This window comes from Syngnathoides biaculeatus, chromosome 20 (genome assembly GCF_019802595.1).
Source record: "Syngnathoides biaculeatus isolate LvHL_M chromosome 20, ASM1980259v1, whole genome shotgun sequence".
Lineage (NCBI taxonomy): Eukaryota > Metazoa > Chordata > Actinopteri > Syngnathiformes > Syngnathidae > Syngnathoides > Syngnathoides biaculeatus.
Genome location: NC_084659.1, coordinates 6,795,238 through 6,822,253, shown reverse-complemented (window position 1 = coordinate 6,822,253; position 27,016 = coordinate 6,795,238). Strand labels below are relative to the sequence as shown.

General features: G+C 46.5%; 2 protein-coding genes and 2 long non-coding RNA genes across 26 annotated transcripts; 2 read left to right on the top strand and 2 right to left on the bottom strand.

Annotated features, from left to right (window-relative positions):
* The first annotated feature begins 32 nt into the window (after nucleotides 1-32).
* On the top strand, nucleotides 33-13,638 carry kdm7aa (lysine (K)-specific demethylase 7Aa). The gene is made up of 18 exons (XM_061807469.1): nucleotides 33-255; nucleotides 4,162-4,247; nucleotides 4,336-4,453; nucleotides 5,370-5,530; nucleotides 7,621-7,762; nucleotides 7,839-8,025; nucleotides 8,105-8,267; nucleotides 8,834-8,921; nucleotides 8,999-9,105; nucleotides 9,185-9,276; nucleotides 9,354-9,440; nucleotides 9,663-9,908; nucleotides 9,975-10,102; nucleotides 10,297-10,415; nucleotides 10,502-10,596; nucleotides 10,680-10,792; nucleotides 10,870-11,201; nucleotides 12,219-13,638. Exons 1-18 carry the CDS (start codon nucleotides 158-160, stop codon nucleotides 12,305-12,307), a joined length of 2,451 nt encoding a protein of 816 aa, XP_061663453.1. The 5' UTR covers nucleotides 33-157; the 3' UTR covers nucleotides 12,308-13,638.
* On the bottom strand, nucleotides 13,635-14,829 carry ndufb2 (NADH:ubiquinone oxidoreductase subunit B2). The gene is made up of 4 exons (XM_061807472.1): nucleotides 14,216-14,829; nucleotides 13,932-14,076; nucleotides 13,778-13,854; nucleotides 13,635-13,715 (listed from the first exon to the last, which is right to left on the bottom strand). The coding sequence occupies exons 1-3, from the start codon at nucleotides 14,641-14,643 to the stop codon at nucleotides 13,780-13,782; spliced, it is 648 nt and encodes a 215-aa protein (XP_061663456.1). The 5' UTR covers nucleotides 14,644-14,829; the 3' UTR covers nucleotides 13,635-13,715; nucleotides 13,778-13,779.
* Nucleotides 14,830-15,343: 514 nt separating this feature from the next.
* LOC133493747 (uncharacterized) lies at nucleotides 15,344-18,838 on the top strand. 7 transcript variants are annotated; one of them, XR_009793130.1, is made up of 15 exons: nucleotides 16,216-16,388; nucleotides 16,521-16,590; nucleotides 16,704-16,815; nucleotides 16,902-16,952; nucleotides 17,031-17,048; nucleotides 17,115-17,163; nucleotides 17,240-17,305; nucleotides 17,398-17,491; nucleotides 17,569-17,611; nucleotides 17,884-17,952; nucleotides 18,036-18,084; nucleotides 18,151-18,374; nucleotides 18,450-18,542; nucleotides 18,641-18,688; nucleotides 18,757-18,838. It is a non-coding gene; the product is annotated as an uncharacterized LOC133493747 (long non-coding RNA). The 7 variants fall into 7 exon arrangements; XR_009793125.1 differs by having other exon boundaries at nucleotides 16,222-16,388; nucleotides 16,923-16,952; XR_009793127.1 differs by lacking the exons at nucleotides 16,216-16,388; nucleotides 17,031-17,048 and adding an exon at nucleotides 15,344-15,362 and having other exon boundaries at nucleotides 16,923-16,952.
* On the bottom strand, nucleotides 17,624-26,547 carry LOC133493748 (uncharacterized). Of its 17 annotated transcripts, none has more exons than XR_009793143.1 (13): nucleotides 26,003-26,547; nucleotides 25,654-25,741; nucleotides 23,496-23,620; nucleotides 20,980-21,232; nucleotides 19,632-20,000; nucleotides 19,364-19,563; nucleotides 19,211-19,289; nucleotides 18,884-19,123; nucleotides 18,762-18,808; nucleotides 18,505-18,584; nucleotides 18,001-18,307; nucleotides 17,856-17,921; nucleotides 17,624-17,752 (listed from the first exon to the last, which is right to left on the bottom strand). It is a non-coding gene; the product is annotated as an uncharacterized LOC133493748 (long non-coding RNA). The 17 variants fall into 17 exon arrangements; XR_009793147.1 differs by having other exon boundaries at nucleotides 21,134-21,232; nucleotides 26,003-26,545; XR_009793135.1 differs by lacking the exon at nucleotides 23,496-23,620 and having other exon boundaries at nucleotides 26,003-26,195; nucleotides 26,270-26,545.
* Between the last annotated feature and the right edge of the window lie 469 nt (nucleotides 26,548-27,016).

Genomic DNA, 27,016 nt, shown 5'->3' with positions numbered 1-27,016 from the left:
AAAAAATACTTGACAATCGTCAATATTTTTTATGTCGTCACAGCCTGCGGCGGTCGCCTCGTTCGCCCACACTCGGCTGTCTTCGGCAACTTCCGGCCGACGAACTCCGTCCCTCCGCCCAGCAATCATTCCTGCGTTGTTTGGGGACAGAAGCAAGATGGCGGCGGCCCCGCTGTACTGTGTCTGCCGGCAGCCCTACGACGTGAGCCGGTTTATGATCGAGTGCGACATCTGCAAGGACTGGTTCCACGGCAGGTAGGTGGGCTAAGGTGCCCCCCCGCGGCCGAGCCGAGTTTGGGACGAGAAAGACGGGCGGGTGCGTCCGAGAAAGGCGACGGTTCTCCGAGCGGCGGACCGGTGGCTAAGTTAGCTTAGCATCGGGGGGCTTTAAATCGTCTATTGACGCGAGTTCGCAGAAGAAAGTGGGCTCCGTTTTTCTTTGAACCCGCGTTGTTGTTGTTGTTGTTATTGGGGTTTTTTGGGGCGGGGGAGTAGGAAGTGGGGATTATCAATGCGCCACAAGTGACACGACACTTTGTGTTGTTTCTAATTCCGCGCGAAGACAAAAGAGATGGTGGAGACAAGTAGTTTTAATTCTCAAAATGCGGGCTCGTTGAGCTTGTCAGTCGAGCTCTGCGTCATCTACAAAGGCGGCGTGTTCTCTTCCAGAAACTCTCCTTTCTTCTCCTCTTTCATCCTTTTTTATAATTTAAGTCGCGTTATTTTGACTTCCGAGCATATTTACGGTGGCACGCTCCTCCGTCAACTTCCTCTATTGTTAAACGTGGCTCGCGAGAAATCTCTTTTCAACCACCATTTTTTTGTTGCCCCCTTTTTGGCGAAGAATCCGCCTCACGTTAAGCTTTTATTTATTTATTTTTAAACTCCCCCGTTTGAGTTAAAAGGCGACGTTTTGCGAACAAGGACCTTGTTATTGTGGTGCGGCTTTTGATTGACAGCTTGAGAAATTTAAATCCCCTTTTCTGAGGCACATGGCCGAGGGGACCCCTGCAGGCCAAAGTTGGAAGTGCGCGTGAGAACGCTCAAAAAGGAGCGCATTTTAGGGGCTTTTTGTGAATGTTGGCTTCAGTAATGCTAAAAAAAAAACGTTCTTTAATGTTATGTTTTCGAGGGAGTCTGACCCGTTCAGTGACATCATTAGCAACTTATTTTTGCCAATGTTTTCATTTTGTATTTGTGCCTTTTAATCCCGCATAGGCTTTTTTTTTAACAGAAATGCTCACAACAAAGCAAAAAAAAATGCAAACCAGCAACAATTTGTAATTATAAAAATCCATACATTCGAACAATCCTCATTATTCTGCCACTTTCCCCCTTTACGATATTTAACATTAGTCATCCTTTTGTTGGGTGTTTCTCAGCAGCTTCTGTTTCCACGCGTATTAGTCACGTCGTCGCACGGCCGCGATATTATCGGCGCCTCCACTGACTCATTGTTACACAACTTGATCCTGCGCGTGGGCGTGTGCGATCGCGTTTAGCGGCACACGCCTGTAAAGTTCACCTCAGGTTTGGAGGTCACCCGATCGGGCCCTGGCAGAGGAAATACCGTCACGTGACACCCCCCCCCCCAAATCCCCTGCGCTGATATCGTGTCGGTGCACGTCACCACGGCAACACTTCAGGAAAACAACAAAGCGTTTTTCTCAGAAATGACGGAAGCGATTGCATAATAGCACGAGGAGCGCTGCCAAAAGAATCTGAGAGCTGGGCCAACGCGACGTCGGGGCTGACGCCGGAGAACCGAAATTTGACATTTGAAGCTGTTTTTTAGCGAGGAAAACTTAAAGAACCCTGAAAGACAGTTGGAATGTTGTCCTGTGTACCCCTTGTGTGTTTTTGTGAAAATATTTTCAAGCTTTCTACATCATACCAATACAAAATATCCACGTGTGATGCACGATTATGTCCGCTTTCTGTTGCCATCTTGACGTATCTGCCAAGCTAACTTGTTGACGGTGGTGGTAGCAGGAGATTTGTTTCGAGTGTTTACTGGAGGTCCGTTTGGAAGCTGCGGGAATAGTCAGTGGGTCAAGCCTGGCTCGCACGGGAGCCCCTCCCACTCCCAAGCCGCCGTGGCACGCTAGCCAACTAATTCAGGCGCCGGGCAGCGACAACTATGTTGAGGCGGCGATCGATGACCGCGGCACGTAGCCGAGCTATCGGCGGGGACCTTCCAATGTTGTGTGAGCCGCCGGTGATAAAAGATGGAGTACGATTTTAGCGCCGACGCTCAAAGTTGAGCAACTTGGGACCGTCCATTTCCGTGTCTGCTACGTAGCTGCTGTCCCCATTCGATAGTGGCCCTCGCGGTCAGATAAAGCCAGCCGGCGATCCTCCGCCAGGTGCCTTAAATGTGGGCGTAGACCCCCCCAATGACCCCCGACGTACGGCGTGCTTATTTAGCGCTTAAAATAATGGCCGTGGCCGCCTCCGGCCTTTTGTACCCCCGCCGGGGACAATGGAGCCCTCTCACAGCGCCAGCTAATGAATACGCCACACAGGAAGGAGGGCCCCCCGATGACAGGAAGTGGACCGGGTCCAAGCCCGGCGCTCATCTGCGCTCGGAAGGAACATTCTGCTCACTGGTCAGACCCCCACCGAGGCGCAATATTTTCAAACAGGGCCGTCTGATTAGTTAAATCGTTGTCAGAGTGAAGTAATCTTTTTTTTTTTTTTTTTACGCTCCATGATATATATGCTGGCTAACAGGATAGTCGTAGTTGGTGTCAAGGAAGTATGTTGAAGCGATTACCTCTCATCAGCTGAGCGACTTACATGTTTGTATGTTGCCCATGGTACCAAGTTTTCATGCAGGTTTGGTACAACTTTAAACACATTCTTGTAACATGAGTTTGAAATTAAGCATTTTGAGATCATAGTTTATGACACAAGACGATTAATAAGTCAATTTCAAAAACATTTACGAAATATTTTGACACATTTGGCTCTGGAAAGTAAATCTACCGTTTGCAGCTTTTTTTTCTTTCTTCTTTGATGGTTTTTAGCACACTCCACTCTCATTGGCTGACGCCAGAGCCTGCCTTTCAAAGCCATACTCCTCCAAAGTCACAGATACTACAGTGTAAGCGACGCCTAGGGTGGCCTGAACCTCACATGCATGTTTTTGTGATTGATCATGGGATAATCGACAGAATGATCGCATTTAAAAATATACGACGGCTAAGCACATTATCGGAAAATTGTCCGTTACTTTTTAAGTAATTAATCGTACTTGGAGGTAAAGCACAAATATTGGAAAGATTTTTAAAAGCATAACACAACTGTGTGGAGTAAGTGAAAAAAACAATGTGGAAATGCTGGGGTTGTCACGTGCGCCGTGGAGCGATGCAACAGGTCATGGTTGTCATCTGGTGGGAGGCAGGAAGGAAATACTTGCCCCCCCCCGACATCCTCGGGCCAATTTCCTCTCCCGGTGCGGGTGACGCTCCGGAGGAGGCCCCGTCCGTCCCTTTTTTTTTTTTTTTTTTTTTCCCCCCCCGCCGCCGCGGAAAAGTCAGCTGAGGTCGCCCGGTGGCGTGCGTAGACAGAAGGGTGGGGGGCTGCGGCGAGTGAGTCACGCTTTCCTGCGAGCGAGCACGTGGTGGGAACATGAGCCGAATACTACGGCTGTGCTCCTTCCAAGTCACGTGGCGACGCGGCGGCGGTGCGCCAGCACATCTGGCCTCAAGAACGCTCGCGTCCTCGCCCGCGCGCTTCCGCCCGAGTCATTCAGGGACACGTCGGCACGCTCGTGCGCGCCGCAGCGCTGAAGAATTTACAAGATCCCGCCGCCTTCGCACCCCCCCTCCGCGCTTTCCCGCAACTACATCAAAGCACGACGTCCATCTTCCCTCACCCCGGCCGACGCCGTCTTAATCGTTGATCGAAATGCCTCCCGGGCCCGGTCGCTGAGCGAGTGGATGGAGGGAGGAAGGCCGGCGGGAGCGAGCTGCTATTTTCATCTTCCGGCCTGGAAGCCATTTTAGGTCGAGCGGGGACAATCTCGCCCGGCCCCCGTAATGTCGTCGCAAAAAAAAAGTGGCTTTGAAAGCGGGTCATGGGACTCTTTCAAATTGAGAACTAATTCTCTGTCATGTCCTCTGCACCCAACCAACCATCTGTCACGTTATTTTGCAGCTGCGTGCACGTGGAGGAGCACCATGCGGTGGATATCGACGTTTACCACTGCCCCAACTGTGACGTCCTGCACGGACCCTCCCTCAGTGAGTCTTGCCTCTTCTCCTCCCCGTCACAAAAAGTCCAATTTCCGCAACGTGCCTTTTTTCCACCCCCCAACCCCACCCCCCGCAGTGAAAAGGCGGAACAATTGGCACCGCCACGATTACACGGAGCCCAACGACAGAGCCAAGCCGGTGCAAGCCGGCACCGCCATGTTTGTCAGGGAGCTGCAGAGCAGAACCTTCGTGAGGTGCGTCGTCGGACGGATGAAATACGGCGTCTTTGCCGTGATGAGAGAAAAAAAAATAATTTTGCAATTTTACGGGCGCAAGCACAAAATAAACGCGGCTCGGTACAGTAGACACCCCAAATTATTGTTGAATACACAGACAATAAAACAAAAAGCTGAAATATGTTACACAGACAATAACTTCAAATATGAGATATATTGCAAGAATAAATACATTGGAAAACAATACAAACAAAAAAACAACAATAAAAGCCCAAAACCATCAAACTTAAATATATAAAAAAAACTTAATTGTATTGAAAAAACACAAACCAAAAAAACAAATCAAAATTGCATTGAACAGCTCTACATCTTAATTATGTATAAAATAAACAATAAAATTACGTCAAATCAACTTTAAATATACTGTGAAATTGAATGACTGTCAGAACTTAATTCAGACCGCACGCAGAAACCTTGAAATGGAAAACAACAAAAACAAAAATGGCTGCCAAGAGCAGTGCAGGCATAATATCAGTCAAACTTGGAGGGGCGGCACGGTGGATCAGCTGATTAAGTGTTGGCCTCACAGTTATGAGGACCCGGGTTTGATCCCTGCCCCGCCTGTGTGGAGTTTGCATGTTCTACCCGTGCACGCATGGGTTTTCTCCAGGTGGGCACTCTGGTTTCCTCCCACATCCCAAAAACATGCAAGATTAACTGGACACACTAAATTGCCCCAAGGTGTGATTGTGAGTGCGATTGGCTGGCGACCAGTTCGGGGTGTACGCCACCTCCTGCCCGTTGACAGCGGGGATAGGCTCCAGCACTCCCCGCGACCCTCGTGAGGATAAGCGGCAAAGAAAATGGATGGATGGAGTCAAATTCGGATTCGGCAGCCTTGCAAAGCGACTGAAATCAATTTTTCTGCTTCCAGCGGCGAGGAAATCCTGATGCGCATGCGCGGCGAGCAGGTGACGCCCAAGTTGCTGGAGCGCTGCGGCTTCCGCCGGCCCATCGCCGTCACCGAGATGGAGGGCCTCGGCCTCAAGCTGCCGCCGCCCACCTTCGGCGTGCGGGACGTGGAGCAGTACGTGGGTAAGGACTTCCTTCCACACGCACCGGGAAGGAAACGGCCGCGCGGGGTTCAAACTCTGAGCCGATGAGACGTCGGCCCTCTGTTTGACGGCTCCGCCCACCGCCGTGGGGATCCTTGAGTTCACAGGACTCCTTCAAACAACCAACCCCCACCCCCACGGCGTCTATCAAACGCTAAACGCAGGTGTTGGGATTAGACGGTCAGGCGTCGAATTACATTTGGGCCGTCTGGGCGATCGGCCCTCGGATTCACATCGCGTTATCGACAGCGACGCTGGACATCGTGATATCAACTTAAGCGTGCAAGCATTTCTCAATGCATCAGGCAGACCCCTTAGCAATGCTAAACACACAAACTAAAACTAAAAACACAATTTCATTTTTTGATACTTGTTCAATATTTACTGCAGCACCAAAGCGCTTCCTCTGCACTTTCTCTGGCTGTTGTCTGTTTCTCATTAGCCTAGCGGTTAGCCGTTTTTTATCCCCTCCATATTGGTTCTATCGTGGCACGTTTTAGAATTTTTGCTTTCAAATTTATGTACCCGCAACACAAGAGGGTAAAAACACATGTCGTGTTTTTAGTGGTTTGGAAGCTTTTTAGTGAGGCGCCTGTCTGAGCCGACTCTTTTCAGGCACTTTTGCCTTTTCGACGTTCCAGCTGTCGACTTCCATCAACTGCGGGCCAGCTGGCCTGCACGTGTGTGTTTGTGTGCACGCGCAAATTGTGGAGTGGTCATAAAAGGTGTTTTTTGTTTTTTGACGGAAAAACTTGAACAAGCAGCTGCAGATCCCTCCTTGTCGCCCCCGGTGTGATTTGTTGCAGCACAGATGTTTTTCTCCCTCCTTTGCCGGCGTTTGTTTATTCTCGGTGTGTGAAAACTCGTCCTTGGGGGATCCCGCGGCCACGTTGGGATAGTCGGGTCTCGCGAGCCGTGGCTTTGGACCGAAAGCCCGCACCAGTCCCACTTTTTGTTTCCCGTGTAAAACATGTGCTAATACTGCATAGAGCTCGTGCACCGACGTCATAAAATCACGTGACTTTTGTTGACGTCGCCATATTGCCGGTCAAGCTAAGCATTGCTCAATGCTAAGTCGTTTGGAGACGACACGGAAATACGTCTTGTAGCACGACGTCCAGAGTCTTGTCCGATACCGTTAGACATTTAGTAGGTGAAAATAAATGAAGGTAGGTGCATGGAAAAATTAGATAAACTCTGCATAGAGGACCCGCGTTTAGTGCCAAAGTCGATGTTTCCGCCGATAAGAAATTGGAGTGTTAATTTGCTTGTGCTTGTCTTGGACAACTGGATCTACACACGGATCTGGTGAGTACGTCGTCGAGATTTACATGGAAAAGTTTGAAAGCGTAGAAAAGTCTGGACGCTTAAGAATTCTTTGTAGCTGGATCTGTTCTCATCAGGAAAAAAAATCCCACATAGTGACGGTTTTGACGACTCGTGAACGCGGAAGTGCGTCAGGCCACACGTTAACCTTTGCCGGAATCCATCGATCTTTTCAGCTAGTATTCAATACAAATAGCAATATTTAAATAAATGATCCCTGGTTTGACACAAACTCGGATTCATTAACGATGATTGGGGGAAAAAAGGGGGGCAGGGAGTCTCCTCCTCTGGACACGGAAGCGTATCGCTGCCACACGTTAACCTCCGTAAACCTTCTGCGACAGTTTATTTTTAAAGCTATTGTTCTCAAATCTCAAAAATTTGGGATTATGAATACTTTTTGGTTTGAGATTGAGAAGAATATTTCCTACCTGAAATGAAGTAATCGGTACGTAGGCGAGTGTGTATTTTGGTTGGGGCACCATCCATCCCGTTTAATTGCCGAAATCCTTCGACATTTTCTGGTATTCCATGGAATGATAACTTTGAATATCTGTCTCGTCTGTTATGACAACCAACAGCACAACAGCTCTCGGGTATTGTAAATATTCTCCTCCGGTTCAATGTCGAGCAGCTCTCTCTGACCGCCAATATGGCGCTGTGAAAATGGTGACGTCACGTGGACGAGCTCTCTACTAAATATATAATGGTTAATCGTGGTGTAATGCCCGGCGTTGACCACAGGTGGCGACAAAGTGATCGACGTGATCGACGTCGCCCGGCAAGCCGACACCAAGATGAAGCTGAGCCAGTTCATCAAGTACTTCACCAGCCCCCAGCGGCCCAAAGTGCTCAACCTCATCAGCCTGGAGTTCTCCGACACCAAGTGAGCGCCGCTCCCGATCCGACCGGTATTCCGATTTCAAATGAGCGACATTTTTGAACCCCCTCCACCCCCGCAGGATGTCCGAGCTGGTGGAGGTGCCCGACGTGGCCCAGAAGATGTCCTGGGTGGAGAACTACTGGCCCGACGACTCGTTCTTCCCCAAGCCCTTCGTGCAGAAGTACTGCCTGATGGGCGTCAAGGACAGCTACACCGACTTCCACATCGACTTCGGCGGCACCTCCGTGTGGTACCACGTCCTCTGGGTAAGCGGGAGTCCGGTCTGGAGACGGCGCCGCCCACAGGAAGTGGAGGACTAAACGTGTGGCGCTGTTTTTGGGTCAGGGCGAGAAGGTCTTCTACCTGATTAGGCCCACGCCCGCCAACCTGGCGCTGTACGAGGCCTGGAGCTCCTCGCCCAATCAGAGCGAGGTCTTCTTCGGGGACAAAGTGGACAAGTGTTACAAGTGCGTCGTGCCGCAGGGGACCACGCTGCTTATCCCCACAGGTACGGAAGCGTGTGGCGCTCACAACCACGTACGAGTAGTGCAAAGAGAAGTCATACTATGTACAAGTTCTGATTCAACTCGTGCAGACAACAAGTACAGTACAGCCTCGGTTCTCGACCACAATCCGTTCTAGAAGACGGTTCAAGAAGTGATTATTTCGAAAACCAAATCGATGTTTCCCATTACAATGAATGGGAAAAAGAAATAATGTGTTCCAAGCCTAAAAAGATTGGCTTTTTAAAGCATTTTTAAAAATCTTTTCCTGATAATAAACTGCATAGTAGAAATACTTGCATAATAGAAATACTTTATACAATCAAATGATATAAGAATATATTTATTTTTTGCTCAAAATGTATGCTTTCGTAGTAGAGTAGTCATCGGCGCTAACTGCTAGCCCGTCGTCACTGACTTTATTCGAGAGGCCGGCCAAGCGGGTTTGTTGATTACCCGCGCAAAACGGCCCCCGGCCCGGCCCAAATCTGCTTTCTTGGACTGTCGTGCGGAGATAAAAGTGGCGGTAGCAGGAGTCTTCCTGATGTTGACGCTGCGGCGCCCCCTGCAGGCTGGATCCACGCCGTCCTCACCTCTCAGGATTGCATGGCGTTCGGGGGCAACTTCCTGCACAACCTCAACATCGGCATGCAGCTCAGGTTCCTGCCGGCGACGTTTCAAAATCAAAGTCTGAAAAGGTTAATCTCGAGGGTGACTCACGCGCATTTTTGTCCAGGTGTTACGAAATGGAGCGTCGTCTGAAAACGCCCGACCTCTTCAAGTTTCCCTACTTTGAGGCCATCAGTTGGTACGTGGCCAAGAACCTTCTGGAAACTCTCAAAGGTGAGCTCGAATGCTGACGACAAAGGTGGAAATGTGACGCTCAAAACCTCAAACGCGCTCCTTGCTTCTCTTGCGTCAGAGCTCCGAGAAGACACCTGCCCGCCTCCGACGTACCTGACGGAGGGCGTCAAGGCCTTAATTTGCGCGCTCAAGACCTGGTTGAAGAGAGAGGTGAGTTCTCGCCACCCGCCGGGGGGTCGGCGGTCCGTCGCGCCCCTTGACGCTTCCTTGGCTCGATGTCTTGTCAGGTGACGCAGCCCAACAGCGAAGTCCCGGACAACATCAGGCCCAACCACCTCATCAAGGAGCTCGCCAAGGAAATTCGACACCTGGAGGTCAGCATTCGTGCATATATTCTTGATCCTCCGTGAAGAACAACTTTGTTCACTGCAGCCGACTTCATAAAAGCTTGGACTGTGTTTATTTGGGTCTGTGGTATACTGCCCCCGAGTGGCCAAGGGGGAGCACCATGTTCAAACTGATTTAAAAAAATGATTGCCATGACTCAGCTTTTAAAAAATGCAATATTATTTGTCACGTCGTTTATCGGCCCTCAGGAGGAACCGAGCACCGGCGGCGGCGTCAAGCCGCTCAAATCTCAGGGAAGCGTCTGCGGGGGATCCAACGGGTGCTCGTCCACTCGCGCCACCCTGGAGCGCCTGTGCCAGGCCCGGCAGGCCAGGCGCGCCGCCCGCCACCTGCGGGAGCAGCGCCAGGCGCCCAGGACGCCGTCCAACCTGGACATCCTGGAGAGGCACACCAGGGAGGTTCTGAGGAGGCTGGAGGTGGGCCCCCTGGAGGAGGTGAGGAACCGGGTTTGTCACGGTACCTTTCGGGCGTACTTAACCCTTGCCGGCCGGACTCGGCAGGACCCGGCGTTCTGCGCCAAAGTTCGCGGGAAGCTCAACAAGGCGTCGACGGCGTCGGCCGCCGCCGCTGCGGAATCTCTGGAGGAGAATCACCTCAGACTCATGCTGGTCAACGGCAGGATCATACGGTCAGCACCGGCCCGGTTTGGAGCCTCCCACATACGCACAAATATACTGCAAACATCTGAAAAACCACACCAAAAAAAAAAACTAAACGTGTCAGCCGATTATTGCGCTAATAATTGGGGCTCATTTTTATGCTAAAAGTAGCCCGCTCCTATTTCCTTAGCATGTTTGTTTTATCAATTGTTTTCATATTTAGGGATATGAGGCGGCCCGCGGTCAAGGCCGAGTGCGAGAGTCACAACGGCGCCGCCAGCAAGAACGTTGACCTCAAGTCTTACCGGATCGGTCGAGGGCCGCTCGCCGACGCCCCCGTCGGTCAGTCGCGTCTACCGCCGAGTCGCTAGCCGACGTTTACGTCCGCCACGTCGTGACGTGACGTAATGTGTGTGTGTGACGTGCAGCCGGCGTGGAGAGAGCGAAGAGCCAACTCAGGGAAGAAGCGGCGGGACACTCGTGCGCGTCGGACGCCGATTCGGACAGCGACGCGCCCACGCAAGTGCGTAGCCGGGCAATTTGGACGCAAAAGCAGCAACTGACGCACGAAAGAGCTGCGAGCTAATCGCTAATTTCTGCTCGCAGCGCAAAGCGTCGCCGCTGTCGTCCTCGTCCGACGACGATTCCGAGGAAGAGGAGCAAAGGAAGAAAGGACACACCATCCAGCTGGACCGGCCTCGCCAGAAACCGCTCAAACGGTGAGTAGCCCGGACAGGAAGGACGACCGGATTTGCGGGTAAATGACGGCGCGTGTCGTCCCCCCCCCACCACGCAGAGAACGTCCTACCTCACCCAGCACGGAAGAAGCCATTCAGGGGATGCTTTCCATGGCCGGCCTGCTGTGCTCCCCCAAGCCGGAGAAGGCGGCCTCGCCCCGGGAGCCCTGGTGGTCGCCCGGCCCCGCCCCGGCGCCCCGAGGCCAGCGCCGGCAGGGGGACGTCAGCCCGATGGACAGCCAGGGCAACAGCAGCGAGGCCTGGGACAATCGGGGCCTGCCCAGCCCGGAGCACGACTACCAGTACTGTGAACCCGACATGTCGCCGCCCCTGCACCCTTCCAAGAGGCACGCCCCCAACCCCCCGCCCGTCAGCAATCAAGCCACAAAAGGTTTGACGGCAGTTTTGTCCTTATTTTTTGTTGTTCCCCAAGTGAACTGAGGCGCTTCATTTCGGGGGAAAAAAAAAGTACTACGTCGGCCAGTTAATGCGACTCCGGGCGGGGCTCCGTCCTCAGCCCCACATAATTTAAATACATTTAATACCAATTGATCGCAGCGTAGATTGTAAAAACAGTTGAAGACAATTAAAACTAAAATAAAATTGATTTTCAAACGCCAAAATATTGCATTAAAAGCAGAGAACAAACTTTTGCTAGTTTTGTGCACTTTTAAGTGCGAAACCCCAGATACGAGCAAACTGAAATGTGCATCTGTTGGAACAGGAATAAAACAAAGTACAGTGATGCCTCGGTTCTCGATCACAATCTGTTCCAGAGAAGTGATTTGTTCAAAAACCAAATCGATGTTTTCCATTACAGTGAATGGAAAAAGAAATAATGCGTTCCAAGCCTAAAAACAAAATTTGGCTTTTTAAAGCATTTTTTTTTTTTGCTCTTCCTGTGAATAAACAGCATAGTAGGAATACGTGTATCGTTTAAATATTTTATATTATACAATAATTGAAGAAATATATTTATTTTTTGCTTAAAATGTATGGTTTAGTAGTAGGCTAGGCTGCGAGTGTGTTGCCGTATCTTTAGCGACTTGCCCCCAGCCTTGTAAAACATTTTTGGGGTTAACAAAAGTCCAGAAAAATTTTAAAGGAGCAATAATGAGGGGAAAAAAAAACATTTTTAATTTTTACAAAAAGTGACACAAAAACATTTGTTAACTCGAGTTAACAAACAGAACAAAAATACAGAAATGCTTCAACAACTAAATCAAATGTTTTCGGGTTATTTCCGGGTTTTTACGGCGGCTTTTCGTTCGACAACAGAAGCAAAAGAAATGTTCAAATTTTCGTATGAAAACGGAGACGTTCGAGAAGCGAGGCGTCGACTCTAAAAGCGCTTGTGGGAATCGAACATCGCAAAGATTTTCTGACTCGATGATTTCTTTGTTCTCAGGCAAGCGGCCCAAAAAAGGAATGGCCACGGCCAAGCAGAGACTGGGCAAGATTTTGAAAATCAACAGACACAGTCGCGTTTTTGTCTGAAAACAAAAACAAACAAAAGATTCTTCTTATGGACAATATTTTGACACCTTTGATTTATTTATTATTATTATTTTTTTTTTTGACGGCAAGGAGGACAAAGGAAACAACACTCGGTCAAGCACCACTACGAGCACACTAACCGCAAAACAAAACGCAGGACGAGGACGGGAGCGATCGCGCGGGCATTAAAAAAAAAAAAAAAAAAAGAAAGGTCGACGAGGTTTACCAAACAACTTTTGACGCCAAGTTGGATTTTTTTTTTTTTAAGTTTGATCCTTTTTTTTCCCCAATTTTGGGCAGCAGATTTCAAAAACGGTGCTCAACATTTTGAAGATTCACCAGCAATAAACAACGCGAGATGGATGGATGGAGGGAGGGAGGGAGGGCAGCCCCCCCCTTTTTTTTCCACTCTTTTCTACAAGCTGATTGCTGCCCCCCCCCTCCGGTTGGTTTAAATAGGAAACTTTAAAAAAAAAAAAAAAAAAACAAGCTCATGGATACTTTGCTTAATTTATTTCTTCTTGTATGTGTGATTTTTTTTTCATGTATTTATTAATGAAGAGATGCAGTTTTATTATATTTTGGAGGTTTTTCTTTTCTTTTCTCTTTTTCTGTACATGTGGCGTGTTTGCGTTGGGTGTTCTCGTCATCTTGTCATGTAGCAGCTGATTTACAAATGATCCATTTTTGTCCCTGTAGCCATTATTTGGGGGTTGTTGCATTGTCTCCCCCCCCCCCAACCCCCCACCCGGGCCGTGTGCGACAAGAACAGGTTTGTTTATTTTTCTTTCTTTTTTCCCCCTCGCGCCAACGAGTATTCTGAGCCAATGTGGCGCCGGGAGGAGCTGGAAATCTTCACAGTTGTCGACTCTCTCAGGGAACGAACCTTGGAAAAAAAAAAAAAGAAAAAAAGCACCAGCGCATACGGGGGAGGAGGGGGGGGGACGATCTCATCACCGTCATTTTTACTTTTTGGCCCCCCCCCCCTCTCGGAACACGGCTCAGTGTTATTGGAGGCAAACGCCAAGTAGCTTTAAGCTCCGCTCAGGTTGACGTGCGGACGTTCCGTTGTTCACGTTCGCCGGCGTCCGCCGTTTTTGTCACCGTTTTGCGGGCCGGTTCTGTTCTGTTCCTTTTCTGTCCCCCCCCCTTTCTTCTCGGGCATCTTGTGTTCACGTGTTTTGGTTCCCGAATTGCTTACATTCTGTACAACCAATTGAGATACAAACACTGGCAAGCTGAGACACTGTTTATGATTTTTTTTTTTTTTTGTTTCTGCTTTTCAAAAAAAAAAGTGTAAATAAAGTGAGAAGGCTCATCACAACTATTCATTTATAGAGGATTATTTATTGTATGTACAATGAGGATTTTCAAGGATTGTTTTGGATGTGACGTCACTGGTGCTCTCCTGCAAAGAAGCAAAACAAGGTAAGAGTTATGAATATGAATGAAATTTGACATGTGTCAAACCTTTATTCCTCGTCGTCTGCTGGAATTCCAAGTTCCTCGTCTGTCCACTGGGAGGCGTCCGGCCAAGGGAAATGACCCTAAAACAGGAACAAACGCACATCACAATGCCCGTCTCGTCGTCGTCGTCCTTGGTGACGACCGAAGCCTTCCTTACCAGCACCGCATCGGAGTCGTGCCACAAGTGCCAGAGGATCCAGAACCACATAGCGCCGCTAATAAACTCCGACTCGAACTTCTGTTTCTTGGTGAGCTGAGGATATTGCCTGTACTGCGGTTCAATGTGCGGCCCGCCGCTTGCCCTACAACGAAGCACAATCAAGACCAAAATACTGGAATTCCATTCACAGGTCAACGAGATTCAACACATTATCGCGCGATTTAGTTGCTTTTGGACGACTATGTTAGCATGATAGCACCCGAGGCTAGCGGCGCGCTTACTTTCTCATCATTATCCTCTGCGGACCACGTTTAATGAGCTGACTGCCATCCCGGAGGACGCCCAAAACCCTCCCGATAGAAGACATGACGACGGACGATGGTTGTTTCACAGCATATGCGAGACAAAGTACAAAAATAAAGCCGAAAGTCGCCGAAGTCACCTTCCCGAAATCAACAGACTGCGTGCCGCAACAACAACGCCGCTGATTGGACGAGCGGCCCGACATTTGTTGCTGTGTGCTGATTGGCTGAATGAAAACAGCACCCACTGATACGCGTCGCCCTCTAGCGGACACAAAGTGCCTTTTTGTTTTTTGTTTTTTTTTTACCCGACACGATTTTCGCTTATTTTGTTGTGTTGTTGTTTTGGGGAAAAAAAAAACCTTGTAGTAGAAATATGAAGGAAATACCACTTCAATGTTCCACATGTATAATCATATTTTTTATTTCACATATTTACAAACATCTAAATATCTGAGCCTTACTTGTGTTGCTCCCAATATCTGGTGAATTTTTCAGGTGTTCAATACTTTTTTTCAGCTGGCTCTCTATGAGCATTCCAATGCAATGTTACACAGTTTATTTCGTTAAATGTTATTTTATTTTGTTGTGTCGCAGACCCCCGACCCCGTCAGACCAGGAGTTGAAAAATCTTGGGCGCAATAAAGCATCTTGAAATAATGCAATAAATGTTTGGAATTGTGTGAATTTGCTGAAGGCGAAATGAAGCGAGGACACGCCTGTGATTTCTTTGTATTCATCATAATCAATAATCAATCAGTAAAACCAAGGCACCGTCACACGATCATTCGTCGTCAATTTGAAATCAGGCTGAGACGATCAGCGAACCGAGACAGGTCATGTTGGGGGGGCATTCAATGACGTCATCGTTGTCAGTACTTGGACTACCCCTCCAATGGCTTGTGACGTCACTGATGTTTTACTATCAATACGACCGCAGAGGGTGCAGATTTCTACCAAAATGGCCGAATGGTATAAGACTTTGCTTATAGTTCGGGAAATCCGGGTTCGAGCCTCACTCGGGCTTCGGCGGGTCAACAAATATTGTGAAGCTAAGGAAACATGGGACAAAGGAAGACTCGAACCAGCGTCACTGACGTCATGTGCAGTGTCTTTAACCACTGAGGTACTTTCCTGCTGAAGCACAATTTGGTGATCCGTGTACCCGTTCCGTCTGCAGGACGGTACTGGTCCGAACCGATCAATAGGACACCCAAAAAATTCGGATTTCATCCAAAATGGCCGAATGGTCTAAAGCTTTACCTCCGGTGTGGGCGTCCCGGGTTCGATCCTCGCTCGGAGCTCCGCGGATTTGCAAACTTCAAGGAGGGGAAGAAATGTGGGACAAAGGAAGACTCGAACCTGCATCACGACAACTGTCGGCAAGGGTTTAAACAATGAGCTATTTTCCAGATGAAAATTGTCTGTCATCCGGGTAAATTTATCTCAAATATCCGGTAACGGTCCCCCGAACCGATGAATACAACCAGAAAAATTGCCCGGAATCAGCCAAGATGGCCGAATGGTCTAAAACTTTACCTCCGGTGTGGGCGTCCCGGGTTCGAGCCTGGCTGCGAAGTCCAGGTCTTTACAAATACCAGGGAGGGAAATAAATCAGGACCAAAGGAAGAACCGAACCAGGATCGCCGGAACTCCAGTCAGTGACACTACGCATGAGACCATTTTGGACCCGACGGAACCTGATCATGTGGTCTGCTTTGTATGGAAGAGGCCGCAGCGGTTTTTGTGAACGATAAGGATGACCAAAAAATTGGCGTTTTTCTATCTGAAATGGTCGAGTGCTCTAAAACTTTGCCTCCGGTTTTGGTGACCCGGGTTCAATCCCCACCTTCGCCTGCACTCATCGAAGTATGTTCACGGCCATACAAACATAAAGGGGGGATCGAACCCGGATCTCCCGTACGCCAGGCAGGGAAACAAACCTTTAGACCAGTTTTGGCCAAATTGTGCAGGTCGTCTGTTTGTATACATCGCAAAGATCAGTCATCGATGGTCGCCACGGCTTGCCGACATTATGACAAATACCAATATGGTGCAATATTCGGGAACATTGAAGTAGTCTAGTGCAGTAGTACTTCAGCTATGATTCAGACGACTCGGGTTCGATTCCGCTCTGGTTTATTTGCCCAACGTAAGCATTTAACGCGCATCTTTTTCAACGCAGCGCAGATTTCTCGACTTTCTTGTGTGAAATCAAAGCTTTTTTTTTCTTCTTTTTTTACCTCCGATTAATAATGACGTCACCGCCGCCAACCTATTTAAGTCGGGCCAAATGAGAGCTCGTCCTCTTTGGCCGGCGTCCCGTCGCCCCTTTCCGCAACATCGACGACAAGGTAACTAAGTCCTCGCACTGCCTCCTCCTTCAACCTTGCAAAAAATTCGCTGCCTTTTGCCCACTTTGAACATTTCAAAGCGAGCCAAATGACCGCAAATTGGCTCTTTTCAGGATGCTAACACCTTGCTAGCCGTGCTAGCTCCGACCGGAGGCTTTGAACGTCTCCTGCGAGTTTCAACGGCAACACAACTCGTTTTATTCGGCGCATAACTGCATCTACAAAGTAAGTCAACTCTGTAATAATAAGGAGGGCGCGGGGGGGGGGGGTAATTTTAGTACTTTGAACGATTGGCGCTTAATTAATGAAAGAAACGTCTCAAACTTTTTCAGCATTTGGATAAAACGGCCGTTTTGCACCAAGTAAGTACACAACTTGGACACATTCACAATTAAATGCGATTAATGCTAATATATGTTTTTTTTTTTTTTCGTCCACAGGTGCACAGCTTGAAATTGGTGAGTTTTTGTTTTTTGTTTTTTTTCCATTTCATATGAATTAATCATTTCTCATTTTGTTTGCAGGCTTGAATCTTCAACTGAACGTCCGACTTGACTGAATTCCTGACTGGCTGTACAGCATATCCTTTATTCAACTGAATAAAGTCGTTCCATTTGTGTTCACTGTTAATTTTCATTTCTGAATGCAGGTTCAAATCTTCAACAAAATGGCTGACTCGCTGTGACGTTTGGTGGGGGGGCCTTTTGGGACTTTGGTGGGCCTGCTGCGAAACGCCTCTCTTGATTTTCAACCGGGCTCGTGGGGCTGAATTTAGACGTTGACTGCGAACCATGTCGTGTTTTTCAGGCGCCGCCATCCTCGCTGGGGAGGGAAAAAAGTTTCCTTTGCTTCAGGATGAGCTGACCAGGCGGCCTCCAACTGAGACGTCCTCACGGTTCAGGTGGGAACGCGCACTCGACGGCAGCACCAAATCTTGCCGTTAACCTTTCATGTTGCGGCGCTTTTGTGTCACCCCAGGAAGAAGACACGGAAACCACCGAAGGAGGGGAAGGACACCCAGGTTGACTTTCCAGCGGGCTTTTTTTTTTTTTTTTTTTTCCCCTCCATCTGCAGTCGTGACCCCCTCGACTTAATGGAGAGCTGAGGAACAAGCCAAAAGCCAAAATGGTTGTCTTTGACATTGCACTCTCCAGGCTTGGACCTGTTGGGGGAAAAAACGGATGAATCAATTTGTTGTTGGAGGTGGTAGAAAATGTGGCATCAGGGTCATACATGCAACAAATTCCAGTTTGGAGACTCCTCACCTGGAGTTTCTTTTTGCTCCTGTTGCAGGTCCCATTGGGGACTTGGCCACCAAGATCCTGCACCTGCTGGGCAAAAACAAAACTGAACATGCAGAAGGTCCTCAACGCTGCCTTCATATTTGTTGACACATGGTGATGAACTTACTAGAAAGCAACTTGACTGGTCCATCTCTTGTTTAGGTCTCTTGGTCAGCAGTTCTGCAGTCACGGGGACCTGAGGAACGAGATGGTGGCTATAAGAAACAAAACCCTCCCAACAGCAATTGAGCAGCTTAACATCTTTTCTCTTCTGCAGTTACCCCAAAGTCGCACTCCAGCCAGAACAAGGTCTTGACCTTTTTGCTCCTGGACACTTGGATGTTCTTGCTACCAACGTCCACCGGGTGGTGCTGAAGAATCCTGGAGAACCTGATCGCGGCTCAGCTGGTGAAGTCAATCTCAAAGCCTGGAACCTGTTGGAAAACAGACCGAATTTACAGTTTGTCGCTGTAGGTGGCGGAAACCTGGCGTCAACTTGAGGTAACAAAGCAGGTCAGAACAAACAACGAATAAGTAGCTTAACATTGTTTTGTCAAATCTTTTTCTCTTCTGCAGTTCCCCCAAAGTTGCACTCGGAGATGTGCTCCAGCAAAAACCCTCAAGATTTTACCTGGACATTTGAATGTTCTTGAAGTCAAAGTCTGTCAGGTGGCACAGGAGAACCCGACCGTCGACCTCCAAGTCTTGAACCTGTTGGGGTGGGTGGGGGGGGAACAGATGACTGAATTTGCCATTTGTTATTGTAGGTGGCAGAAATGTGGAGTGATGGTCAACTTCCTGTCCAACATGTTGAGGTGACTTTTTGCTTTACACAACCACAGCAAATTTAAAAATTAAAATTTTTCTTTGATTCCACATGCAGATCACCTTCCGGTCCAAGTGCCATCGGGACTGCCACCAAGATCCTGCACCGACTGGGCAAAAGAAGAAATCCACATGAATAGGCAGGTCAACGGCTCCATCTTGAATGTTGACGCAAGCTCACAAACTTCAAAAACAGCAACTTGACTGGTTCCGCGGTCATATCTTGTGTTCAGGTCTCCCGGAGAAATCTCTGCGCCGCCAGTCCACTCTGAAGGTCTGTTTGATAGGAAGACTGTTCAAGCAGGAGGCGCCAGTCTGTTTGTCCACCAGGTGGCGCTGGAGAACCTGATCCTAGTCATCTCCTGAAGTCACTTTGCTTCAGGGTTTGAGCCTTTTTGGCAGAGTGGCTGAATCCAAGTCCTTATCTGTGTATGTGGCGGAAAGATGGCATCGCTATCACCAGGAGGTAACCTAAACTTACAAATCAGCTCGGCAAATTGAAGCGCCCTGACCTTTTTCTGTTTTGACTCCACATGCAGATCACCTTCCAGTCAAAGTGTCATCGGGACTGCCACCAAGACCCTGCACCTGCTGGGCAAAGAGTTCGAAATGTGCAGAAGGTCCTCAACGCCACCTTCATCTTTGACATGTGGTAAGAAACTTACAAAGCATCAGCTTGACCGTTTTCCCCGGTCCTCCTCTGGTGTTCAGGTCTCGTGCATCCAGTCCAGCGATGGGTCCTCTGAAGCACTTTGATCCGAAGAAGGTTCCTCTTGGTCCGCTCAACCTGCTTCCTTCTGCCGTTCATCTTTCCAGTCGTCGTGCAAATGGCGCCATCAGTCTTCTGAGGTAAAACGCTGCAGAACTGCACACAAGTTTTTCTTTTCCTGTCATCCACAAGGTGCTGAAACCAAATCTTGAGCTGCCTGAGACCTTTGACCCCTGGATGCTCGACTCTTCGAAACGTCTCATGTGATTGAGTTTGTTCTTCCTCCTCCTTCCAGAGTTGCTGAGGAACCCGATCGGCTTCCCGGTCACTCAGCCATCAGTCAGTCCTCAAAGGCCCAGAAAACAAGTCGCCAGTCTTCCTCGCTGGAAGGTTTCACGTCAAAGATGATTTGCTGCACAAAAGTTTGACCTAACTTTGGACTCACTGATGTTTGTCTTGGGTCCGGACACCGGTCCAAGCTCTCGTCCCAACGGCCGACCACTTCACCGGGCGGCGACGAGGAGACTTCTTGATGTCGTCAGACTTCGTCTTGGTTTACTTTGTGATTTCATGTCTGTTGCTTAACATCTACTCTGCAAACATAATAAAAACAGATTACAACTTTAAACTTTTCTCATTCTTCAAACACCACAAAAAAATTGAATTTTTTTTGTTTTACTTCCCCCAAATATTTCGAATTTATTTTTCCAAACTTTTCAAAAAAATTTTTTTCAAAATTTTTTTTTCAAAATTTTTTTTCAAAATTTTTTTTTCAAAATTTTTTTCAAAATTTTTTTTTTTTGGGGTGGGGATTTTTGCCAAAAATGAGGCCTGGAATAAAGCTTTGTGATTGGCTGACGCAATTGGCATACAAGGCTGTGATTGGTCGAAAAAGTGGGCGGGTATATGCAAATCCGAGCATTCTGATTGGTCAAAACGAAGAAAATGTGCTAAAGTGGGCGTGGTTATGCAAATTTGAGCGTTTTGATTGGTCGACGTGGGCACACCCCCCTGCTCTGATTGGTCGGTTTGAAGACGGCTTTTAAAAAGCTGTTTCGGAGTCCTGAGGCCTAAATTGCACATCGGTCACTCCAGTGAACGCCAGTTTCTGATTGTTTCACTCGATCTCCACATGAGCAAAACTACAGAACTTTGCAAAGTCTTGTAGTTTTGAGACACGTGGAGCCAGAGAGGACCAACGGAACACTGCCGGTCCCAGTTTATGACTGGTCCCCTCTATCCCCACCTGAGCAAAGCTCCAAGAAGTCCTGTAGTTTTGCATCAGATAGAAGGGACCAGTCAGAAACTGGGACCGGCAGTGTTCCGTTGGTCCTCTCTGGCTCCACGTGATGCAAAACGACAGAACTTTGAAAATTCTTGTAGCTTTGCTCATGTGGAGATTGAGTGAAACAATCAGAAACTGGGACCGGCAGTGTTCCGTTGGTCCTCTGTGGCTCCACGTGACTCAAAACGACAAGACTTTGCAAAGTTCTGTAGTTTTGCTCACGTGGAGCCAGAGAGGAACCAACGATCCACTGGCGTTCACCGAAGTGGACGCTGCGCAACTCTTACCTCGAGACTCAAAGCGGCTTTTGAAGAGCCGTCCGCGATGCCCGAAAGGCTCCAAATGAAGACGGACGGGCCAGACTCAGGACGAAAACACGAGTCCAGTTGAATCATTTATTGGGCAGTAAAAGTTGCGATGACATTTTAGGGATGAACGAACTCAAGTCGGACGCAAGATCGCCGACGACATTCGGGAGCCGCTGAAGTGTCGAGCGCGACGGCGGCGGAGCGGACGTGAGCGCACGAACCCGTCCGACGTCTGTCAGAGAAAACACAAGACGAGCACAAAAGTCAGTATTTGAAAATGTTTTTATTTTCACGTCTTTTTGATCACTTGGCACACGTCATCCGGAAATGTGGCACACGTTTGCAAATGACATTGATGTGGACCTAGTCGATCCCAAAATACATAAACTGGACTTTGAATGTTCTTTTCAAAATATTTAATTGTTTTAAATAACTCAGTTCACATCAGTCAAAACAGTTAAAAACATGTTCAGAAATATGCTCAATATTTTTAAACAACAAAATATGGACCAATTTATTTAAATTTTAACAGTTATTTTCAAAATATTGAAACTTGGATTGATTTATTTTAAATAACTGTCCACATCAAGAAATATAATAAAAGAAAAAACAGTTCTGGGTGTTTTAGAATGACAGCAATAAGGGGTGAGTTGTTTAAATATGTATTGAACATTTGAAAAATATCCAGACTTATTATTATTTCAAAGAACTTATTTCATAATGTATATAATTTTTCTGCAACATATTTTAAAATATATTTTTAATCATACTTCATATTTTTGAAATAACTTGGTTCGTATTGATGTTAATTAGAAATGTAAAAAAATATGCAATATTTTTAAACATGTAATTTCAACAATACGCTATGTACTTTATATTTATTGTGATGGACATATTGGTGAAGGAAATGGGGGGCCTTAAGGAAGGACAACTGTGGTGGTGGGTCGGAAGATGAAGAAGGCGAAGGTAGACCAAAGAACCGAAGAATGTTGTGCGGCCTTTCGGAAAGAGTCGAGACAGGCTCTCGACGGATGGGGGTGGGGGGGGGGGGGGGCCTCCCGGAAGACCGGACTACTCCAGCCAAGGTGATCAGAGAGACAGGCAGGAGGGTACCTGGTGGGTCATCTGGCAGGAAAGCAGAGAAGGAAACTTGGTGGCGGAACCTCAATACACAGGAAGTCATACAAGGAAAGAGGTTAGCCAAGAAGAAGAAGAAGAAGAAGTGGGACACGGAGAGGGCTGAGCAGAGGCGAAGGCTAAACAAGAAACATATGACGACATGTACACCAGGTTGGACACGAAAGAAGTAGAAAAGGACCAGGTTGAGGTCGAGGTTGGCCAGCCAGACAGACAGACGGAGGGAGAGAGAGAGATGGGAAGGATGTGCAGCAGGTCAGGGTGATGAAGGAAAGAGGTGGGAATGTGTGTGCTCAATACTTTGACAAGTTGATGACGGAAGAAAAGGAGAGAGAAGGACGAGTTGGAGAGGCAACGATTAGTCAGGGGGAAGTCAGAAAGGCAGTTGGTCCTGACGACAGTTTGGAGAGGTGGCTGTGGAGTTTTTGACCCACTTTGTCAACAGAATCGCAGCGGGCAAGATGATGCCTGAAGAATGGAGGAAATGTGTGCTCGTTCCCACTTTTAGGGACAAAAGCGACGTGCAGAGAACTGTGGGAACTACAGAGGAATAAAGTTGATGACGTTATGGGAAAAAGTAGTGGAGGCTCCACTCAGGACAGAAGAAAGTGTCTGCGAGCAACAGTACGGTTTCATGCTGAGAAAAAGTACCACAGATGCATTATTTGCCGATGACAGAGTACCAAGAGAGGAACTGTGGTACTGCACGCGCAAGTCTGGTGTGGCGGAGAAATATGTCAGAATAGTACTGATGGAAAAAGATGACACGCTGTGGCGACCCCTTACGGGACAAGCCGAAAGGAAAAGATGAAGACTTTCTAGATATTTGGTCCACGTACATTTTTTTTTTTTTAAAATGGCAGATTTCTGGACATGTTTTTAAATGACGATGTAGACTCAGTCATGTCAAAAATAGTTATATTTTTATCAATTAAATAGCTTCCAGAAAAATATAGTTAAAAAGTTAGAGTATTTCTAAAATATTTTCATTTTTTTAAATAACTTGATGCAGATTGACATCATTAAAAAAACACACACACACAGAGAAATGTTAAGTTAATTTGTTTAAAAAAAAGAACAAAAAAAACAGAATATTATATAATAACAATGAGAAAAATGAAAATCCAACAACCCACAGAGGAATACGAAATGAATCCGACAGACGTATTTCGGAACCAACTTCACTTTGTAAATAACTTGGTCAACATCGATGTCATTTGAAAAACATTCATAAATTACAAATCATGTTAAAAAAAAAAAGGATTTTCTAAATAAAATTTTCAAGAGTGTTTAAAATAATTATTTTTTTTGTTTCGTCCACATGACTGATTTAAAAAAAAAAAGTGTTCCATAATTACATCATTCGAGTCCAAGTTCAGAGAGAGAGCTGGGTTGGCGCACTCCCGCCACCTTGTGGTGTCATGTGGCATCGCACGCTAATCGAACGAAGTCTGACTGTCGAGAAAAACATCGCAGGGAGGAACTACGAGGCACAAACGACAGACAATTATTTTCCACTTCTGTCTCGTCAGAATTAAATTCCACAGATCTGTGACGTTATTTCGCCTCGGACAAATGACGTCACGTTTGTGTACGGGTCAAACAATATCTGTTCATGAATTACGGATGCCTGCGACGGTAATATTACGTTTTTTTTCCTCAAAATCTGCAAATATCTACTTTTTAACGTGACAACATACTTAATATATATTTTTATGTACATTAAATCAATCTGTTTGGAAAGAAAATACATGAAGAGAAGCTTGAAAAAATGTAAATATATTACCATATCGAAGAAAAAAAAACAAGCTAATTCGCCAGCTCGTGATAAAACCGCGAAATTGACAAAACTGACACCACACTTTTGTTCCATAGGCCGAAATTGTCCTGATAACCAAAACGCTTTGTTCTTTAGACACACGGGAACTTTAAAACTGTGTACAAAAATCACGACTCCTTCACTACAAACAATATTCGTTAATATTAAGCATTACAATGGTTTTAAATGCGCATAAATATCTCATAACAGCTAAAACTTTCCATATAAAATTATGTTTTATTGCAAGCATAATTAAAAAAATAGCAATGTTTAATTTAATTATTTCAAAATAATTTATTCCTAAAAGTCTTATTTTTTCCTCCGACTAAATAAAAACAAATATATATATATATTATTATTATTTTTAAACTTGTTCCACATCAATGTAAGTTCAAAATATCCAGACGTGCCTGATGATGTCATCTGTTTGGTTCGCTGAGGTTCAAGTCCAGGGAGGTGGGTCAGCTCACTAACGCCACCTCGTGGTGCCAAGCGGCACTCACGCGTCACCCCCTCAAGCGCACAGCATCGCGTACTTGACATTGAATTTAAGACAATAACATTGGACGTCCTTCGCGGTGAGTTGAAATATTACGAGAATCGAGCAGTGTTTGTTTTCATATTTTATGGAGTGAATTTAAAAATATGCATCCACGTGAGCCAATCAGCACGTTGCTCTCTCTCCAGACTTGGCATACGATGACCAACTAATCCTGTTTTCCAAAATCAACTCAAGAACTACAAGAGGCGACAAATGTATATAAAACAAATATCATTCCTTAGCCTCTCCTTGTCAAAACAACAACAATTGGGCAGAAAATGTAATTTTTTTTTTTTTTTTTAAAAGAGCTAACTTTTTTTTCCCTCCAAAACATAAAGGAATCAAAAAACATGCATTTTAAAAATATTGTTCAATTTCACCTAACTCAACTTTTTTTCCTTTTCACTATGGCCCCGATGCTCCATTTTAACAGATTTCTTAATAATTGCGGTGAACTTAGTTTTCGTTCATGATGGAGTTTGTTGTTATTTTCATAAATGCGCGATTTCAACTTACATTTTCATTTGTCTCGTGGTTTATTTCTTGCGATGGCATTTAACTGTTCGCTGCTTTTTAAAAATAGAGGAGTCAGCATAGTCTGTAAATATTGCGACGACGTTGCTACGTTGGCAACTGGCTTATATTTTCATAACCTCGGGGAGTCTCAGGAACAAAGAAAACCAAAAACTTTTTTTTACATTCAAACACCTGGAAACTCTTTCTAAATCCTTAAGTCCATGACTCGTTTCATACAGAGAAAGAATATTCATCAATATTAATAATTAAGAGTTTTAACTGCAGGTGCATATTTCAAAAGTAAATTCATAATTTGTTTACATATCTATATTACTATATTGTTTTTAATGACTAGATAAATGTTTAGTTTCAAGCATATATTGTTGACATAGCATTAATATCCATATCCATTTTCCAAGCAGCCTCAGCTCAAAGAGGGTCGTGGGAGTGCCGGAATCTATCCCAGCTAACTTCGGGCGAAAGGTGGACTACACCCGGAACTGGTCGCCAGTCAGTCACAAGAGTCTCATAAGATTGTGGACGTCTGTCTATTTTTTTTTTTTTTATCCATTTTAGTCACCAGAGCCAGAGGCAGATGTTGACAGAAAAAAAAAATGGAAGAAAACGCAGCATGCCTTACCTGCGAGGAAGATGTCGGGGTTGTAAATTGACGCCCAACAGCGACCTGGAGAAACCGTCCTTACATTGTGGACACCAGCGACAGTTTGCTAAAAATACACAAGGCAAGATAAGTCAAAAAATGTCCTTGTTTCACTCGGCATGACTACAGAGTGCTACGAGCGGCCATGATGCGAACTGAGCTCACGAGCTAGCTTTGTTTATATTGTACGACGGTTGCTACACGGCTTCCAGTGAATTAAATAAGAATAGTAAACAAACTGGAGGTCCTAAAACTCCCAAATACGTCCCTATCTTGTTTACATAAATACATTTACATATGAATGTTGACAAATGTTGAAATTACTCACTCGAATCACAGTTTGGCAGCAACCGGAAAGACTTCCCAATGAACCGGATAAGAACCGTCGCGGGGGATGTTTATGTGGTGTGCGACACAAGTGCGAGCTTGACAGTTTCACCGTTGAGTTTTCAAGTCGAACGACGCTTTTAAAAAGTGGATCGACGCCAACGACACTCCAACGTTAATACACGAAAAGGTATCTGTGGACGTTAAAGAGAAAAAAAAATGATGATATATATTGATATACAAATTGTAATTCCTCCAAGTTGCTGACATTTATCTGCATCCATTGTGATCAACTGTGATTTTTGTGCTCATGCGGTTTAATGTGTTCTCTTCCAGTGGAGGGATCGAGTCCACCATGGAGTCCTGGGACAAAGTCAAGTTCAAGCCTTCAGCGGCCCTGGTGCGGTCAGGACTCAAACATGCGCAGGCTTCTGGACTGCTTGTGCCCCTCGGTCGGGGGTCTGCAATCCATGGCCCAAGAGCCGCAGGTGGCTCTTTCATCCGTGATTTTGCTTGGGGGGGGGAATCATTTGAGCAAGATTGGAGTTATTCGACCCCCCCCCCGTAAATGGAGGAAAGGTTTCTGTTAGACTTGAACAATGCTCACAGATGACAGCTCATGAGTGTGAAGATGAAGCTGACGTCACAGCCCCCGTTGTGCCGGCGCTGGCTGAATGCTGAGGCTCAGGAGCAACAAAAATCAAAATAATCAGGTAAAAGAAATATTTTCATTGCCATAATTTTCCAGATGTATTTGACATTAAGTGTTGGACCATTTTTTTCATTCATGTTGGCAGCTGGTCCCATAGTCCACACGAGATAAAATGTTATCAGAACACAAAAGCAAAAAAAAAATTTGTTGGATAATGTAAGTTTTGCTTTAATTTCATGAATATGAGGAATCATAATGTATCGTTTCATGCAGATCCAAAATATTGTTTTCGTTTCTGTGGGAGACGGTCCAAGTGGCTCCTTTGAGTTTCGAAGGGCGCCAACCCTTGCACTGCACTAACGT

Coding starts and splice junctions, on each gene's coding strand:
- ndufb2 (XM_061807472.1), bottom strand. CDS start 14,643: ATGTGGAACATTGAAGTGGTATTTCCTTCATATTTCTACTACAAGGTT. Junction 14,077..14,215: donor CAGAGGATAATGATGAGAAA/GTAAGCGCGCCG, acceptor GCTTCGTTGTAG/GGCAAGCGGCGGGCCGCACA. Junction 13,855..13,931: donor ACGACTCCGATGCGGTGCTG/GTAAGGAAGGCT, acceptor TTCCTGTTTTAG/GGTCATTTCCCTTGGCCGGA.
- kdm7aa (XM_061807469.1), top strand. CDS start 158: ATGGCGGCGGCCCCGCTGTACTGTGTCTGCCGGCAGCCCTACGACGTG. Junction 9,441..9,662: donor AGGAAATTCGACACCTGGAG/GTCAGCATTCGT, acceptor ATCGGCCCTCAG/GAGGAACCGAGCACCGGCGG. Junction 10,793..10,869: donor CGCCAGAAACCGCTCAAACG/GTGAGTAGCCCG, acceptor CCCACCACGCAG/AGAACGTCCTACCTCACCCA.